Genomic DNA, 17,078 nt, shown 5'->3' with positions numbered 1-17,078 from the left:
TTTTTTATGTTCCTGAATGGAGACTCACCATTCTCTCACTTGCCCTAAATACTTCCCCATCCAAATCAGGAGTTGAAATATTTTGGAAAACATCTTACTCTGTGTTCTTCTAGGATTCACAGATCAAAGGGGTCAGATTATCTGAAGAAAATTGCTTCCTTTAAGGTTTTTGCTACCACTATGATCTTTTTATTTCCTTCTAAGATGTTAGCTCTAGAGTTCTCTTGATGTTTCTCAGAAGAAGCTGCCTAGTTTCCTTAAAGTGTGGTCATGATATTTCCTTTCTGGATGTCTTCTTAATAATGTTCACAGTATAGACTCTGTACAATATCAAAGCAAAATGGCAAGACGTTATGAGAATTGACAACCTGGGCAACCTCTCATAGTGAAAAGAACAAAAAAACTCTGAAAAACCATCAGGCCCCAAAAATCTACTTTATATCTAATTGGAATTTTCCGTTTTCCAACTTTTTTCTTGCCCTTTGTATTACAACTTAGAGTCTGGCTCTGTCCGTATCCTCCCTTTAGGCAGTTATAGGCAGCAGTAAGATTCCCCCATTCACCCTCTCTTCTTAAGGCTGAACAAAGGCAGTTCTTGTAGACTCTCCATGAATGTCACCCACTCCAGCCTTGGTGGTCCTGGCTGGACTCAGCCCAGCATGTCAGTGATTGTTTTTTACTGGGGAGGCTGGGACCAGATGCACAACTCAGGTGTCATCTCATAAATGCCATACAAAGCATTGTGGTTTCACTCTCACCAATACAGCCCAATTGTTGGTAATAAGTTCTTCAGAAGTGACAAAAAATGAGGGAACCTTATGTTGTGCAGATTTCCCAGGCTGGAAGCCCAGTATCCAGTATTTTCACAGTTCAAATGTAGGAAAAAAAGTAGCTGTGCTGTTTCAAGGTCTTGATTTTCCTGTTCAAGGGCAATAATTTGAAGAATAAACCACTTTTAGTACAGCTGCTGATCTGGCACTTGACAGAAATTGGGGTGCAAATTCTGGAAATATGGTTCTGAAAGTTACTCCTTACTTAGTACTTTTACAGGGAGAAAAATATGCACCAAGAAGTTAGGTTCTTCAGAGATCACAGTGGCACCCACTGTTTTTTTTTAAATAAATAGAAATTATCATATAAATGTCACTCAGGTCTTCAAAAAGGGCAAGAAGGAGGACCCGGGTAACTATAGACAGGTCAGCCTCACCTCCATCCCTGGGAAAGTGATGGAACAACTTATCCTTGGTGCCATCTCAAGACATATCAAGGATAAGAGGGTCATTAGGAGCAGTCAGCATGGCTTCACCAAGGGGAAGTCATGCTTGACCAACCTCATAGCCTTTTATGAAGACATAACAAGGTGGATAGATGATGGCAGAGCGGTGGATGTGATCTACCTTGACTTCAGTAAAGCATTTGACACCGTCTCCCACAGCATCCTCACGGCAAAACCGAAGAAATGTGAACCGGACGATCGGGTAGTGAGGTGGACTGCAAACTGGCTGAAGGAAAGAAGCCAGAGAGTCATGGTCAATGGGGCGGAGTCTGGTTGGAGGCCTGTATCTAGTGGAGTCCCTCAAGGGTCAGTACTGGGACCAGTATTATTCAATTTATTCATCAACGACTTGGATGAGGGAATCGAGTGTACTATCAGCAAGCTTGCTGATGACACCAAGCTGGGAGGAGTGGCTGACACGCCAGAAGGCTGTGCTGCCATCCAGCGAGATCTGGACAGGCTGGAGAGTTGGGCAGGGAAAAATTTAGTGAAATATAACAAGGGCAAGTGTAGAGACTTATATCTGGGCAGGAGCAACCCCAGTTTCCAGTATCAGTTGGGGAATGACCTATTAGAGAGCAGTGTAGGGGAAAGGGACCTGGGGGTCCTGGTGGACAGCAGGATGACCATGAGCCAGCACTGTGCCCTTGTGGCCAAGAAGGCCAATGGCATCCTGGGGTGTATTAGGAGGGGGGTGGTTAGTAGGTGGAGAGAGGTTCTCCTTCCCCTCTACTCTGCCCTGGTGAGACCTCATCTGGAATATTGTGTCCAGTTCTGGGCCCCTCAGTTCAAGAAGGACAGGGAACTGCTGGAGAGAGTCCAGCGCAGGGCCACGAAGATGATGAAGGGAGTGGAGCATCTCCCTTATGAGGAAAGGCTGAGGGAGCCGGGTCTCTTTTGCTTGGAGAAGAGGAGACTGAGGGGTGACCTCATTAATGTTTATAAATATATAAAGGGTGGGTGTCACGAGGATTGAGCCAGGCTCTTCTCGGTGACAACCAACAGTAAGACAAGGGGTAATGGGTTCAAGCTGGAACACAAGAGGTTCCACTTAAATTTGAGAAGAAACTTCTTCTCATTGAGGGTGACAGAACACTGGAACAGGCTGCCCAGGGAGGTTGTGGAGTCTACTTCTCTGGAGATATTCAAAACCCACCTGGACACCTTCCCGTGTAACCTCATCTAGGTGTTCCTGCTCCGGCAGAGGGATTGGACTAGATGATCTTTTGAGGTCCCTTCCAATCCCTAACATTCTGTGATTCTGTGATAAATTGGAAATTAGATACAGATTTTTTTAATATACTTGTTAATGATAGTTTCATAACCCTCCATGGTGATACAGTACTCACACTTGATGTGAAACCTGGGAATTTTATTGGTATTTAAAATGGTAAGAAATAGCTTTAGCTGCCCAGATTATAAGATTGGATGGGTTGTTTCTTGAATCTGGTTACTAGGAAGAAAAGTAACTGGACCTAAATAGCAAATAAATGTGAAACACCACTGAGCAATATTGCTATGCTGAGTTTTTGAGAAGTAGGTTTTGGTCCCTGCTCTCATGATTTTGATAAAATTATATTATGACATTTCTGTTTGAAGTATATAAAATTTTCTAAGATTCAAACTTTCTCTTCTGCTGTGTAATTGATATTTGGCAGAGAATGGAAGGGAATACACCAACATCACGGCAGACTTATGATTCTAAATATGTGCAGTATCAATACCAAAAATATGAAGGAAAGTTTTCAAGATATCTCCTGCAAATATCTTGTGCCCTGTTTTTCTTGTCATAATCTGGCCTTACTTTGAACTACCCTGTTCTTTGGTGCCTTTGTGTTCATTCGGTTCCATTTTTTTCCCAGCAAGTGGGGAACACTGTAACTATCACCTCAAGGATAAAGGCTACAGGGCTATGTAGTAGCTTCACAGATTAAATTGGCTGGGAATATAGAGAATTAGTGGAGAGACAGGCATCAACATCCACTCTAAGTCCTTCTCATTACACTAACTTTTGTCCAAAACATTGATTAATGTTACTTGGTTTTGTCCTGATGCATCTTTTATGCCTATTGTGAAAGATTTAAAAGTGGCATTTTCACTAAAGGCATGACCGAATTTTGTATTAATCTTCATTGACAATGAATGGACATTTTAAGTTCAATTTTATTAGCAGATGAAAACCAGAGAGTCCTACTGAAGGTGTTCTAGTTCAAAGAATCATAGAATGGCTGAGGTTGGAAGGGACCTCTGGAGATCATCTAGTCCAACCCACCTGCTAAAGCAGGTTCACCTAGAGCAGATGGCACAGGAATGTGTCCAGGTGGGTTTTGAGTGTCTTCAGAGAAGGAGACTCCACAACCTCTCTGGACAGCCTGTTCCAGTGTTCTATCACCCTCAAAGTAAAGAAGTTTCTCCACATATTCAGATAGAACCTTCTATGCTTTAGTCTGTGGCCATTGTCCCTCATCCTATTGTTGGGCACCACTGAAAAGAGTCTAGTCCCATCCTCTTGACACCCACCCTTGAGATATTTATAAGCATAAATAAGGTTCCCTCTCAGCCTTCTCTTCTCCAGGCTGAACAGACCCAGCTCTCTCAGTCTTTCCTCATAAGAAAGATGTTCCAGGTCCCTAATCATCTTCATAGCCTGCCGCTGGACTCCCTCCAGTAATGCTTTGCCCTTCTTAAACTGGGGAGCCCAGAACTGGACACCAGATGTACAACAGTACTCCAGATGAGGTCTCACCAGGGCAGAGTAGAGGGGGAGGATAACCTCCTTCGACCTGCTGGTGACGCTTTTCCTAACGCACCCCAGGATACCATTCATCTTCTTGGCCACAAGAGCACATTGTTGAGTCATGGTCAACCTGTTGTCAACCAGAACTTCCAAGTCCTTCTCCGCAATGCTGCTTTCCAGCAGGTCCACCCCTAACCCGTACTGATGCCTGGGGTTATTCTTGCCCAGGTGCAGGACCCTACCCTCTCCCTTGTTGAATTTCATCAGGTTCTTCTCTGCCCAGTCCTCCAGCCTGGCCAGGTCTTGCTGAATGGCAGCACAGCCTTCTGATGTGTCTGCCCTTCCTCCCACTTTGGTATCATCAGCAAAGTTGCTGAGGGTGCACTCAGTCTCTTCATCCAGGTCACTGATGGACAGGTTGAACAGGACTGAACCTAACAGTGACCCCTGGGGAACCCCACTAACCACAGGCCTCCGACCAGACTCTGCACCATTGATCACAACCCTCTGAGCTCTGCCATTCAGCCAGTTCATGATCCATTTCACTGTGCATTCATCCAGCCCACACTTCCTGATCTTGCCCATGAGGATGTTGTGAGAGATGGTGTCAAAAGCCTTGCTGAAATCAAGGTAGACAACCTCCACATCCCTCATCTACCCAGCCAGTCATACCATCACAGTCATACCATCACAGAAGGCTATCAGGTTGGTCAAACATGATTTCCCTTTGGTGAACCCATGCTGACTACTCCTGATACTTACACAAAATTTTACGCGATGTCTGAGTTTACCCCAATGAAAAATGTGGCCTATGCTTTTACTAGGAAAAGTACCAAATGTTGCTGCGGTTTATGTAGTTTCCCGTAGATTTTCCTGTGATAATACAAAGCAAATTGAAATAGATTGATTTGAACTGAGTTAGTAAACTCTGTTGTAGGGGGACGTGGATTCAGTCTTATCCTCACATTTTATATGGCTATGTCAAGTACTAAGAATAATGGAAATCCTCTTTGAAGATTTGGATTTTAAAGAAAAGTAATTCATGCTCCTGTTTAGTGTTCAAGTGTCATGCAAAAGTTAGTTGGACTCTCAGAAGCCTTTAGGCTCTTTTGTATCTGCACTACTTCGGAAAGTGAGACTGCCTCTGCTTTACTGAACAAGATGGCGTAATCATGCCAAGGAGACTTGCAAGGAGGTTTGTTGCTATGTAGAGTAATTAAGTAAAAATTGTTCAACAGATAGAGATTTTCCAATTAATATTTAAATAAACCACTCTAACAGAACTTTCATGGGATAGGCGCTTAATATGCCTTCTGTATTACAACAGGAATACATTTGCTTCCCCATTGTAATGGTCTTGATGCTATTCATCATCTAGTTGTGAAATTGCATTATTTCTGGGAAGTCACACCAATATGATAGTATCTTTGCATCCCATAACTTACAGATTGTTCATTCTGTGTTCATCTTCCTTTCTGTAGCATCCTCTAGTTTAATTTTTACTTTTTTTTTTTTTTTCCCCCCCCCATAATTTTGGTGCTGGAAGATACTTGTGGACTTAGCCAAATAGAGTGCTAGATAATTTTAAGAGGATAGAAAGCCATTGAACTATAGATGTGTTCTCTCATTTCTTCTAGTTTATTCAGTAAGTATGCCTTGCTTGGAAGTATTTGTAAGTCTTGCTTTTTAATTTTAGGATAAAAGAAAAAGGTTAATCATTTGCTATATTATGTATGCTGGGAAAAACAAAAGTATCCATTCAAAATATTTTACAGTGAAAATTTAGCAAAAACCAAAATTAACTACATTAGCAAAATAAACGTCAAGTAGAAAAAAAGCACTTGACTTCCAAATGAAAGAATAATCCAATAAATAATAATAGACAGAGGAAACAAGCAGTTCTCTGAAGTTTGATAAAAATTTAAAATAAATTCTTAAATGATTTTGCTACATCTGTCTCAACTAATGCCTCTGAAGTTATGGATTCCTCTTGAAATTGAGAAGGGAATTGGGAAACAGGAAACATAATTCAGTTCTGTTGTAAAAATACAAAGAGACATTAAAAACAGTGACTGTTTCCAAAAATTATATTGCAGTGATAAATATTGCACACTCTGTTCTTCTCCCAAAGAAAAATTTTACTGATATGAAATCCAGCATACAATGTGCTAAAACTAGAAAGATTTTCTAAATGTTTTACTGGGGAGGAGACTACTGTAAGGATCTAGAAAGGCTTCTAACTTTTTCTGATGACTTCTTAAACAATGTTTACTGTTAAGTTGGTAAACTAAGAGAATGTAATCGTTTCTGAACAAAGGAAGAGAAAGTAAAGTTGCGTGGTGCCTGTTGCATGGGACCACAAATTGTCCTCAAGCTGTGAAGAACAGGAGAGCAAAGCAGACAGACTGAATGGAATTGTCCAAAAATTTAACGCAGCCTCTTAGAATGAGTAAAGAAGGTTTTCTGTCAGAGTTGGATACCCGTTTTTTCTGTATGCAGGTAGTAGGTTTCAAATGTATGCAACATCTTCTGTTAGTCATTAAATGCTCTTCTTGTGGGATAACAAGGGTTATTTTTAGATATTTGTTTACCGTTATCTGGTAGACAACATATGCTAAAAGGGAAGAAAATATAAGTTAGCAACATGTTTCTACAGTGTAAGATGCCTCAGCAAAAGCAATAAATAAAAAACATTTTAAAGCAAACATTTTCTTCTTAGTTGAATGCTTTTTATTTAGTTCTTACTAGTTCTTAGACCTGAACTCACATAAACTTCAACACTTTAAATAAGAGTAGATTAGTAAGTATATGAAATACCCAGGTAATGCTGCAGATAGAGGTGCAAAACCTAATTAATTCTTTGCAACAACAGAAAGATTTTGAGTGTAACAGCTGTTGTAAGTTATTTGATGAGCTTTGCAGGCGTGACGCTGCCTAAGGTAATCAGCTGCTTTGTGGAAGGGAGAGCAGAAAGGAAAGTATAGGAATAGAGGAACTTTTTCTAAAGGGTGGAGAGATCCCACTTAGAAAAGACCTAACATGGGAATGGGGGGGAAGATGCTGAGGGAAAGACTGGGGAGAGGGGAAGGATGAGGATGGGTCTGGTTTGCCAGTCCGTGTCAGATCAGCTTCTGTTCTCAGGATGTTTTAATAATTTGAAAAGAAGCTCTCGGGGTGGGGGGGGGGGAAAGACTTTCTAAAATGGAGTTAGGATTATTGGTATGCTCAATAACTTAATGGTGAGAAAAGTTTCATTATAGTATTGTAGGTTTTAATGTGTTGTTTTCAAAGTCATCATGCTAAAAACAAGTTATAAAGCCTAATTTAAAATGAGAGATGTGCTTTCTTTTCTCTAGTATTCTTGCTTATGTCTTAAGTCATAGCATTCTCACAATTTGGAATCAGCAACCATTCTTATCCAAAAAACCTCAGACTGCTTCAATATATCCATTAGAGGGGCATCATAAGTTAGTGATATTCTGGTTGTGAAATATTGTTTAACTTTCTGTTTGGATTATATATGCAGTGGATATCTCTACCTTAACACAAATACCATAAATTGCTATTCAAACCAGACACACGGTCTTCAATGTCAGGAACCTCTTGTAGCTTAAAAATTATATGTCATGGCAATTGTTCTTCATGGTGTGTGTCTGGTCATTTTATATCATGGCCATAACTGATTGAAGATGATCTAAATCATAAACAAGGTGGTATCTTTCAAAGACAATAATTCATAAAACTAGGAAATATTTCTCTTCTCTCATCCTCAAAATTCCCTTCCCCTAAACTGAAACCAACTAATTCGTTCAGTGCAAACAAAGTAATCTTTCTGGTAAGAAGACTGAAATGTAAACAACTCACCCTTCACTAAGGTAGTGGTAATGATGACTCACTAAAGGAAGAAGTCCAGAAGTTTTCAGGTGCACCATAACTGCTGCCAGTCTAGTGGAAGAAATCCGCCTTTCAGTTTGTGTAGGACAAGATTTGCTCAAGTGCTTTCTCTACTGTTAAAAGATTTTCCTTTCTGTATAATATGAATGATTTAGAAGAAGCCGTGTCAGCACTGATTTATACATTGACAGCTAAGGATAATAAGATATGGGCAAACATACAGCTCACCCTTTTACAGATTAACCTGCAGACTGCATTAGGCAAATTTGATGGCATTAAAAATTTTTTCCAATTTGTCTGGAAACAATTTCTCTTTTGTATTGTGTCAAGGATAAGATTTCATGCCATTGTACTAATTTAAATAGCTTTGATAAATTGTTCAAGAGGTTAGAGAAGTGTACTGTGTATATATTTTACCTCTTTAAAATAAAAAGGCTATTAACTTAATTGTTAAATGAAATTCATTAGTAAAAATTGAAGTAGCCTCAGCAAGTAGGTTTAAATATTCCAACACTGCAGCACTGGTGCAGTAACATTGCACCAAAATGATTAAAGATCATATTCAGGAAATGAGAGTTTGCATTTAGCTTTCAGTACACAGAAACACAGACACTGTTACAGTTCTGATATTTTATTCCGGTGTAGTAGTAATTCAGATGAAAAATGTGGGTGAAACTAGAAGAACTTTATAGAAGTTGGTACATTACATTCACCAGTGGGTGTGATGATTTATTAATAAAGTAAAATGTTATCATAGATTCAGAAGAATCACAGAAAATGCTTTAGTAAAAGCCTTATTAGCCCTGCTAGCTAATACATAATTGAAGACAGAAGGGCAGAGTTCATTTGTATTTTGTTCATTTTCTTAGTATTGTTCACACACATTTACTCATATATATTATCTGACACTGACAAGTTCCCAGCTTGAAGATCATCTTCTGGTTGTTTAAAGTGAGGTTGTATCATCTTTGCTTTTCAAGTCATGCCCTGAAATGTGTAAGACATGTGGCAGTATTTATAGGAAAAGCTTTTATCAGCAGAGGAACTGGGATTTTGTATTTGCCTGGCTGTTACTTTCAGCAGACTTTTTAAATTGGGCGGTATGTACTGTATCAATGTTTTGAATTTAAAAGGTAATAATATTCTTCAGAGAAATGAATGTAAATTTTTCATAACTTAATTCTTAGAGATGAATAATATATGGGATGGGTTGCTGAGTTTTATGTCCAGAATTCAAGTTCTCTGTTACAACATCCTATCTGCATATAATTGCAGAGAGCACAAAGTACATAGAAAACCACATACTGAAGGTTGCAGCAGAAATACTAGTTTTACTTGGAGCAGAATTAAAGGAGATAAGTAACCAAGTATGTAAAAACCTTGAGCACTATGATTTCTATATGTAGAAATATTCTAGAAGGTAATTATTCTAAATCCCCCCCAACATCCCTGCACCCCCACCTGGTCCAGGCATGCACGCACGCAGAGACCCCTAAAAGTGGTGTCTCTCTTGCCAGTCCCTGCCGTGGCGGGTGGAATTAACATGCAGCTGGGCTGCTCTGATAAATGGATTCTGTTAGGTCACCGAGGGGATGCATGTGACATTAAGTGATTTACCGTCCTTTACCTTAATGAAATTGTTTCAGCAAGATGACGCTGAGAGCTTTTAATGGATAGCTTTTCTTGATGTAATGAAATTGCATTCCTTTGGCATTTAATATAAGGTGCAGTTATTATTTACTGGAGCTTTCCCAGCGCCGCTGTTTTGCGCAGACAGTTGAGAACAAAAAGGGATTTCTGTGGCAGCATCCAGGCCAGCATGCCGTCTGACGGTCTCAAGAATACGAGCTGATTTGCGAAAGCGTTTTGGGTTGCATGGCCTCATTCTGATGGCCCTTCGGGAGGCTTTTCTGGGCACCTCACGCTGCCAACGCTCATCTCCCTTACAAATACCTTCCTAATCTGTTTAACAGGCAACTGGATTACAACCAGATCAGCTGTATTGAAGATGGGGCATTTAGAGCTCTGCGCGACCTGGAAGTGCTGTAAGTATTCCTGTATCTCTTACTTGTAGCAAGAGCTCCATAGCTGGGGAGTGCTAATGTAAAAGCTTATCTACGAGCTGCAGCCTGGTGTCACGATGGTCTAGTGAAAAGATGTCTTAAAATAATCCACTGCAATGTGCTATTCAATGGTAAAATGATGTGGAGAGGCAAAGGTATTCGTTTACTCTGAAGGACAGCCATTAAACACACATACACACACACACACACAAAAGGCAGATGGCATATGCTGTAAGAAAATAATATATTTCCTTTTGAAAGGCGGGGGGGGTAGTATTAATGAATCCAATTAATTTTGTAAATTATCCATCACTGTTGAAGTGCTCGGTGTTTTCAGAACTGCCTTTGTTGTATACTCAGACATCAATTTGATCTTTCAGACTCTGTTTCAGGAACAATACACTATACGTATTTGGCAACCTGGATGTTTTCAAAGAGGCACTTTTCTATCAAACACTACTGTTATGTGTTAAGATGTTTAACCATGTGCACATTAAGTGTTGGGGTTTTTTTTAAACATTTTAAAAATTATGTGTATAAATATGTATGTGTGTCAGAAAATATCTTTTCTTTGCCACTGAAGGCTAATATTGCAATACTCTTTTGCATACTTTTTCTCACTGTCTCAAAGTGGCCATCAGTGAGGTTAAAGGTAACAAAATTATCATCGGTGACCTCTGACCCAAAAATAGCTACTGTAATGAGCAAAGTGTCTCACTTCCCAAATAGTTTGGGGCACAGGACACATTCCTGAAATATTTTCTCTGTCACATTTTTTCTGGGCTTTCTGCATTAAGTGAGAGACTGTGTATCAGTGAGTTACTTCATGTTAGTTTGAATCACACTTGGTAAATCACAACACTTTGAGGGGGATTACGAGTGGTTTTTGTTGGTTTGGGGTTTTCGTTTCTTTCTTTTAAGATTCTGAAGTAAATGAACTTCTTTGGCAATAGATAGTCTCTATATGTCCAAGAAGCTAAAAAATGTGTGAGCTGCTGGTGGTTAAGTTTTTTATTATTTAGATATAGTGGTATTTCTTATGAGTGAATGGATCTTACAGCTAAATTTGATTTTTTTTTTTTTAATTTTAAATGTTGTAATTATAGAATAACAAGCCTATTGTTAACTTTCTGGTATAAAGCCATGTAAAATGTACTGTAGATTCAGTATTACAGCTAGTTGTAAAGTTGATAAATTGTTGGTTGTCTGTCAGTAAATCTGATGTTCTGTGAGATTTTTATCTTTGGAACTCATCTATATGACGAAATAAGTTTTCCAGTGATGGTTTAATCTGGTTACTATGTTTTTTAATACAAGCCTTTCTTTACATGTGAAAGTATTAAATGTATATTTTTTAAAAAGTCAAATATCTTCTGCATTTTTTAGTGCTTGCAGTTTTCAGTGTTCTAAGAATGTCATCGTTGCCAGTTGAAGTCACTGGTAAAATATTCACATCAATTTCAATAAAACAAAAAAGGAAAAAACCTGTTAACATAATAGTCTGTTGAAAAAGTAGGTAGTTAGAATTTTGTGAGTGAATATATGTAGGATATTGGCAGTGTTCAAATATACAACTAAATGTTCACTATCTTGAATTATGTTATGTGAGAAGCAATGATGTAAAGATTAAGTTTTTGAAAAATAGAAATAGATATTTCAAACAGTACTGAAGAGTTTGTTTTTAATTCAACCTCCTTTCCAATATGGCTTCAAGAATGAAAGATATGTAGATCAGATCATACTGTATATGCACTGAGTAGCGAATAAGATTACATGTTTTCATTTGGAGTTGATTATTCTATCTAAGCACATACTGTGTATATTACTTCAAACTACAAGTATATGATAAAGCTTTTAAATAATCTTTGAAGTTACTTAGGTTGTAATCCTGCTTAGTGGCAGTTTGGAACATTAGCCAAAGTAACAGGTCTTGTGTATTGGTGAAATAAGTGCAGAATCTTAGAGGCTGTTAGTGTTAAAGGTAAAAAATCAACCTGAAATATAGACAGTTCTGAAAGGTGAAAGCAATTATAGGTGTAATCTTCCCTGTGATTTTTTTTTTCCTTTTCCTCTTTCTCTCTCTTTTTTTTTTTAAGAGAAAATCTGCTGTATTGGGGAAACAGTGACTATAGGAAAATAAATAGTGCTGTTGTATTAAAAAAATTAAAGTATCCAAGAAATTAAAAAATGTCTTTCAGTTATCACACTCTTTGCAATAGTATCTAACAATTAGGTAAAATGTTGAGCCAACTTTTAAATAATTACATCTCTGTGATGAAATCAAGTGTTTTCATCATTAGACAGAAACAGTTAAGAAAATTATTTAATACCTTATGTATCCCGTAAGTCTATTCCTGACACTTTTCTGTACCCTTACAAAAATAAATTAATAGCTCCTGTGTACAGAATAGCAAGGCAAACATCAAACATCAGAAACTGAATATTAAAATATTGTAGATACCTCTTTTAAACAGCTAACAGCTATGGAAATATGTACTGGTTTCCATTCCTATTGTTGAAAAGATGATTTTAAAACCTTGTAAAAAGTCATTCTGGAAAAATTATGGGAGCTGTCATTTACCCTGTGGACATTGTAAGAAAGTCTTTCCAAGATTTACTGATTGTCATTTATTCATTAAGGCACCTTTTGTGGATATATCCACTTGGCCATTTTCTATTGTTTCATTTTTGTTCTATTTCGAAAAAGGGCATGATTCTCCCTTTTCCTCTTCTTTTGATTATTTTCCTCTTTGTTTATGTAGCCCTAAGGGCACACAGGGGAGATCCCTTATGCACGGTGAAGAAAACATTTAGGACGTGTAATGAGTAAGCACGAAAAGGTAAAATGCAGCACATTGCACCGGTAATTAATTGCTTGGTTAATGTAGAGGTGTGTAGCCTGATCCATTTCAGGGTGCTGTCAATTTACCTTTCTGTGTTTCAGGATCAGAGAGTACTTAAAAACATATTCAAAATGAGCACAAACAAACAAAAAACCAGAAGTAAACCACAAAAAATAAAACACTTTTTGTTTCGAAAGGATAAAAAGAGTTGGTCAGTGAGAATTATTATTTATTAGTGTCATAGTTATGTGTTTAAAATCCCAGAGCACATTCTCCATTCTGTTCAAATGAGTAATTTCTAAGTCAAAACTGTAAATTCTATCACTTGTTTCCTTGTTCCGGAGTCAAGCTTGTTTGCATTTTATTTGCAGCCTAAAGGCAATATTTAACTGCAGGACTGTTCATAAAGTTTCATTATCTTTACAAACTACATTTACTGAGTATGACGGGACTGTGCTACCCAAAAATTGACAAAAAGATTTGTTCCTGTTTGAAGTTCCAAGCATCATGTCCAAAATTTAAATGTTTAGTTTGCTAAAATATTAACATCCCTGACTCCTTCCATTTTATAGCAGAAGTTCTCCTATTGTTCATGCAACTCTGGATCATCTATAGCAACTCTGTTCCATATAAAACTTAATTGCAGCCCAGAGTTAAACTTCTCCTAAAATTCTTGGGAAAAAAAGGCAGATCTTGTCATTGTATTCTCTATCAAAAATATCAACTCTTGGAAGCTAGAAAGATAAACCAGACTCCTAGAACCAAATAATTTTCTCTCTTTTTTACATCAGGATGACAACCTTAGCTTGAATGCCATACATGTTCTCAACATTGGTGGAAGCTCAGTTACCGGGACCTCAAATGATTTAGGATTATTAATGGAATGGGCAAACCATAATGTTTACCAGAGATTAAACAGGAAGATAAAACATATCTGAAAACACTGGGTTTTCTTCCTGATACCTGTCCCTAAAAACAGTACACCATGATCTTAGTTAGCTATGCATTTTTAAAAAGTATAGCATATGTGACATAACTGTAATGTGTTAATATACTTTTTCTTCACCTCACAGCACTCTCAACAATAACAACATCACTCGACTGTCCGTGGCAAGTTTCAACCATATGCCCAAACTCAGAACATTGTAAGTAGTCCCACTGAAACTGGCTGCCATTTTTATTGGTCCAGTATATCATTTTTACTTCGATCAAGTTTTGTCAGTGGTCTGTAAATATGTATACAGGTAAAGAAAGCATAAGCTCAATTAAAAAAATACTCAAGTATTATGAGGTCGACAACTGTGAAGTCTGTGTGTGCATGTATGGCAGCTAATTCTGAAAGGCAAAGCTAACAAGTGACCCCAAAGTTGATGCTTGGGGATTAAGAGATAAAGAAACATTGGCATCCTTTCCATCAGCTTTTTTAGGATGTGGGATGAATAAGTCTGAAAATGGTTTCATGGCCTTTACCCAACTGGGTCTTCCATAGTGCTGTATTCAGCCACAGAAAAGCTTCACCTTCTAATAAAAAAGATGAGGGTGGGCAGGATTCTCTTTTATACGTTACAGCTGTATAAAGAAAGAAAATGATGTTTTTTAAAAGTCAAAAATTTGGTTTGAGCTATTGAATGGGTCACATTTCATTAAGGAACATGGAAGAATCTTTGATTGGCTGTCAGATGTGATAAATGGGAAATCTTTATGCTTTTATTACTGTACTGCTAGCAGACCTAATTAAACTAAACCAGCTCTCCAACATTCTTTGTAACATAAAATTATAGCATCATCCGGTAGTGCCATTATAATTAAAGTTGTGTCAGCATTTACAATAAGGTCCCCATTTTTAGAGGTTATGACTTTCACAGAACACCACCTCAGGCTTCTAAAACAAAACACAGGGAAAAGAGTAGGTAAGCAAATGATACAGTTTGGAGTTATTTCTTTTATATGTTTATACTGAACTAAGAATAAATGCATGTTGTGTTGAGTGGCAAAACCAGAAGATATCAAGGTTTAGTCCTGAGACTCACTTTCAAAAAGGTTTTCCAGTGAAGTGGGAATCAAAACTGAATGAAACAGAGTTCAAGAGTAGCTCTTATTGTTAAAGAACTACTTTTACAAAGCCTATCCATTTTCTTTTACGCATTTTGGGTTGCATAACTGTTTTGAAATCAGTGGGACTATTCGCTTGAGTTTACATAGCATTCCTAACTGCAGAAACTTCATGAAGGTGAGTAGTTCTGTTGTTTTCACAACAGATTTGTAACTACTCTTACTTGGACAAATACAAGAGTACTTAAATCATGCTGACCGTGGGCTTTTGGTGGCCTCAGTTATATTTTGAGAATAGAATTTCATTCCATTCTTTCAGGTCCGAGACTTGAAAACATGGATGTCTATATATCTTTCAAACCTTCAGATGCAGTTTATATTCTGAACCACAAATTACAGTGAATCAAATTAGCAACATTTACACTTTTTTGGTGGGATTTTTCATCTTTTGAAAACTTATTTTAGAACCAAAAGACAACAGATACAGCTATAATCTAGGACTCTGTGTAACATCCCATTTTCAGTCAGAATATGCCTGTATAACCATACTGATTTCAGCAGCATTAGTTCTGATTTGCAATGGTGTTCCTGCCTACAGCAGGCCACAGATTGTATTGAATGTGTGTGCAGTATTGCGAGCTATATTTGCAAAGCATCCACCCAAGAATTAGTACAGGAAAATAAGTTACCTTTAATTGCTAGTCATTTATGGGGGGTGAAGTGAGTTAGTGAAAAATCTTTTGTTTATATAGGTTACACATTCCATGTTTCTTCACAGATTTTTTTTTTAATGGGTTAATTAGAGCCCTTGTCTAAATTCTGATTTTATTGCACTTCCTTTCCAGTTATTTAGTTAGAATTAACCGCATCAGCTAAAAAGAACCAAAATGACATTACTCTGTTATGGATGATTCTGAATGAGGATTTGATTTATAGCTGTGGACATCCTTTTCCGTAGTTTGAGAAAATGTAAGAGCCAGAGAAAAGTAATTTACCTAATTTAGTGAATACATTTGTCTGATATTTTATCAATGGCAAAGTTCTTTTTGCCACTTGGCAAGGAGCCATGGTCTTGTGTTGGACCTTGCCAACAGAGAGGCGACTTACTTAATTCCATTGCTTGCTGCCATTTGGTCTTTTAATTTCAGGCACTGCTTAGAATGTAGGTCCCTAGGAGCCAAAAGCAGTTAATCCTCCTTTCTGTGATTAAACAAAAAAGAGAGGAAATCAGAAAAGGAATGTGAAAGAAGGTGTTTTTATTGAGTTATTACTCTGTCTTGTTCAGCAGAAAATGAATATGACCTGTTAAAGGAATTTTGCAGACTGTTTCTATAGAGACTAATAATGGCAAAACTTACAGATATATCTGCTTGGAAACCAAATCTTTTATTACCTCTCTTTTTCTTTTTTTCTTTTTTTTTTTTTTTTCTGACAGATTATGACTATAGAGCAATTTACTTGAGGCATTTTTGTCTCATTCATGATTTTTACAGATCTGGACTAAAGAGTCCCACAGCAGCTTTCAAGCTCTTGTATATTTACTTATTTCTTTTAGACAAGAGAAAAGAAACTACAGATAGGTTACCTTAGCGTGAAGCCTTCTTTTTTCTTCCAATTAGTTAGACCACAAATAAAAAGTAATTTTGCTTCTTGTATAGTCTTATTTATCAGCATTTACTTCTCAGACTTTCTACGAAAGATCTGAAAAATTGATTTCTCGTTAACAATTTTTATTAATAAATTGGCATAGCTGCTTGCTGAAGGGAAGGCTGGGCAAATTGGTTGCTTTTCTGTTCTTCCTAATTTGAAGGCATTGATGTGTTTCTTGCCATGCAGTCGTCTTCACTCCAACAACCTCTACTGTGATTGCCACCTGGCCTGGCTGTCGGACTGGCTGCGGCAGCGCCCGCGGGTGGGGCTCTACACCCAGTGCATGGGGCCGTCCCACCTGCGGGGACACAACGTTGCCGAGGTCCAAAAACGGGAGTTTGTCTGCAGCGGTAAGAGATTTGCTCGCCAAGTCCTGTTTTAAACCACACCTGCCGACAGCTCAGCGGTGATCGCTAGTGCTGCATGTTGACTTTTTCTAGCTTTTGCATAATCAAAGCATTAATGTTTATTAAAAAGATAAGCTAATTGTTTTTATTGCTATTTGTATATTTGGGGGAGGGCAGGGGGTGCTTCTGTCCTTACAAATTTTGTGTAAGTGCTGC

At 37.9% G+C, this 17,078-nt stretch overlaps 1 protein-coding gene across 3 annotated transcripts in view; it reads left to right on the top strand.

Annotated features, from left to right (window-relative positions):
- Positions 1-17,078, top strand: part of SLIT2 (slit guidance ligand 2) — a 263,931-nt gene that overhangs the window by 154,206 nt on the left and 92,647 nt on the right. For all 3 annotated transcript variants that reach the window (XM_065634966.1, XM_065634967.1, XM_065634968.1), the window contains exons 6-8: positions 9,881-9,952; positions 13,887-13,958; positions 16,702-16,865. In XM_065634966.1, the coding sequence (XP_065491038.1) occupies positions 9,881-9,952; positions 13,887-13,958; positions 16,702-16,865 (308 nt within the window). The remainder of the gene's footprint in view (positions 1-9,880; positions 9,953-13,886; positions 13,959-16,701; positions 16,866-17,078) is intronic.

This window comes from Caloenas nicobarica, chromosome 4 (assembly GCF_036013445.1).
Source record: "Caloenas nicobarica isolate bCalNic1 chromosome 4, bCalNic1.hap1, whole genome shotgun sequence".
NCBI classification, from domain to species: domain Eukaryota; kingdom Metazoa; phylum Chordata; class Aves; order Columbiformes; family Columbidae; genus Caloenas; species Caloenas nicobarica.
The sequence above is the reverse complement of the archived record's forward strand: the minus strand, read 5'-3'. Positions and strand labels throughout refer to the sequence as shown.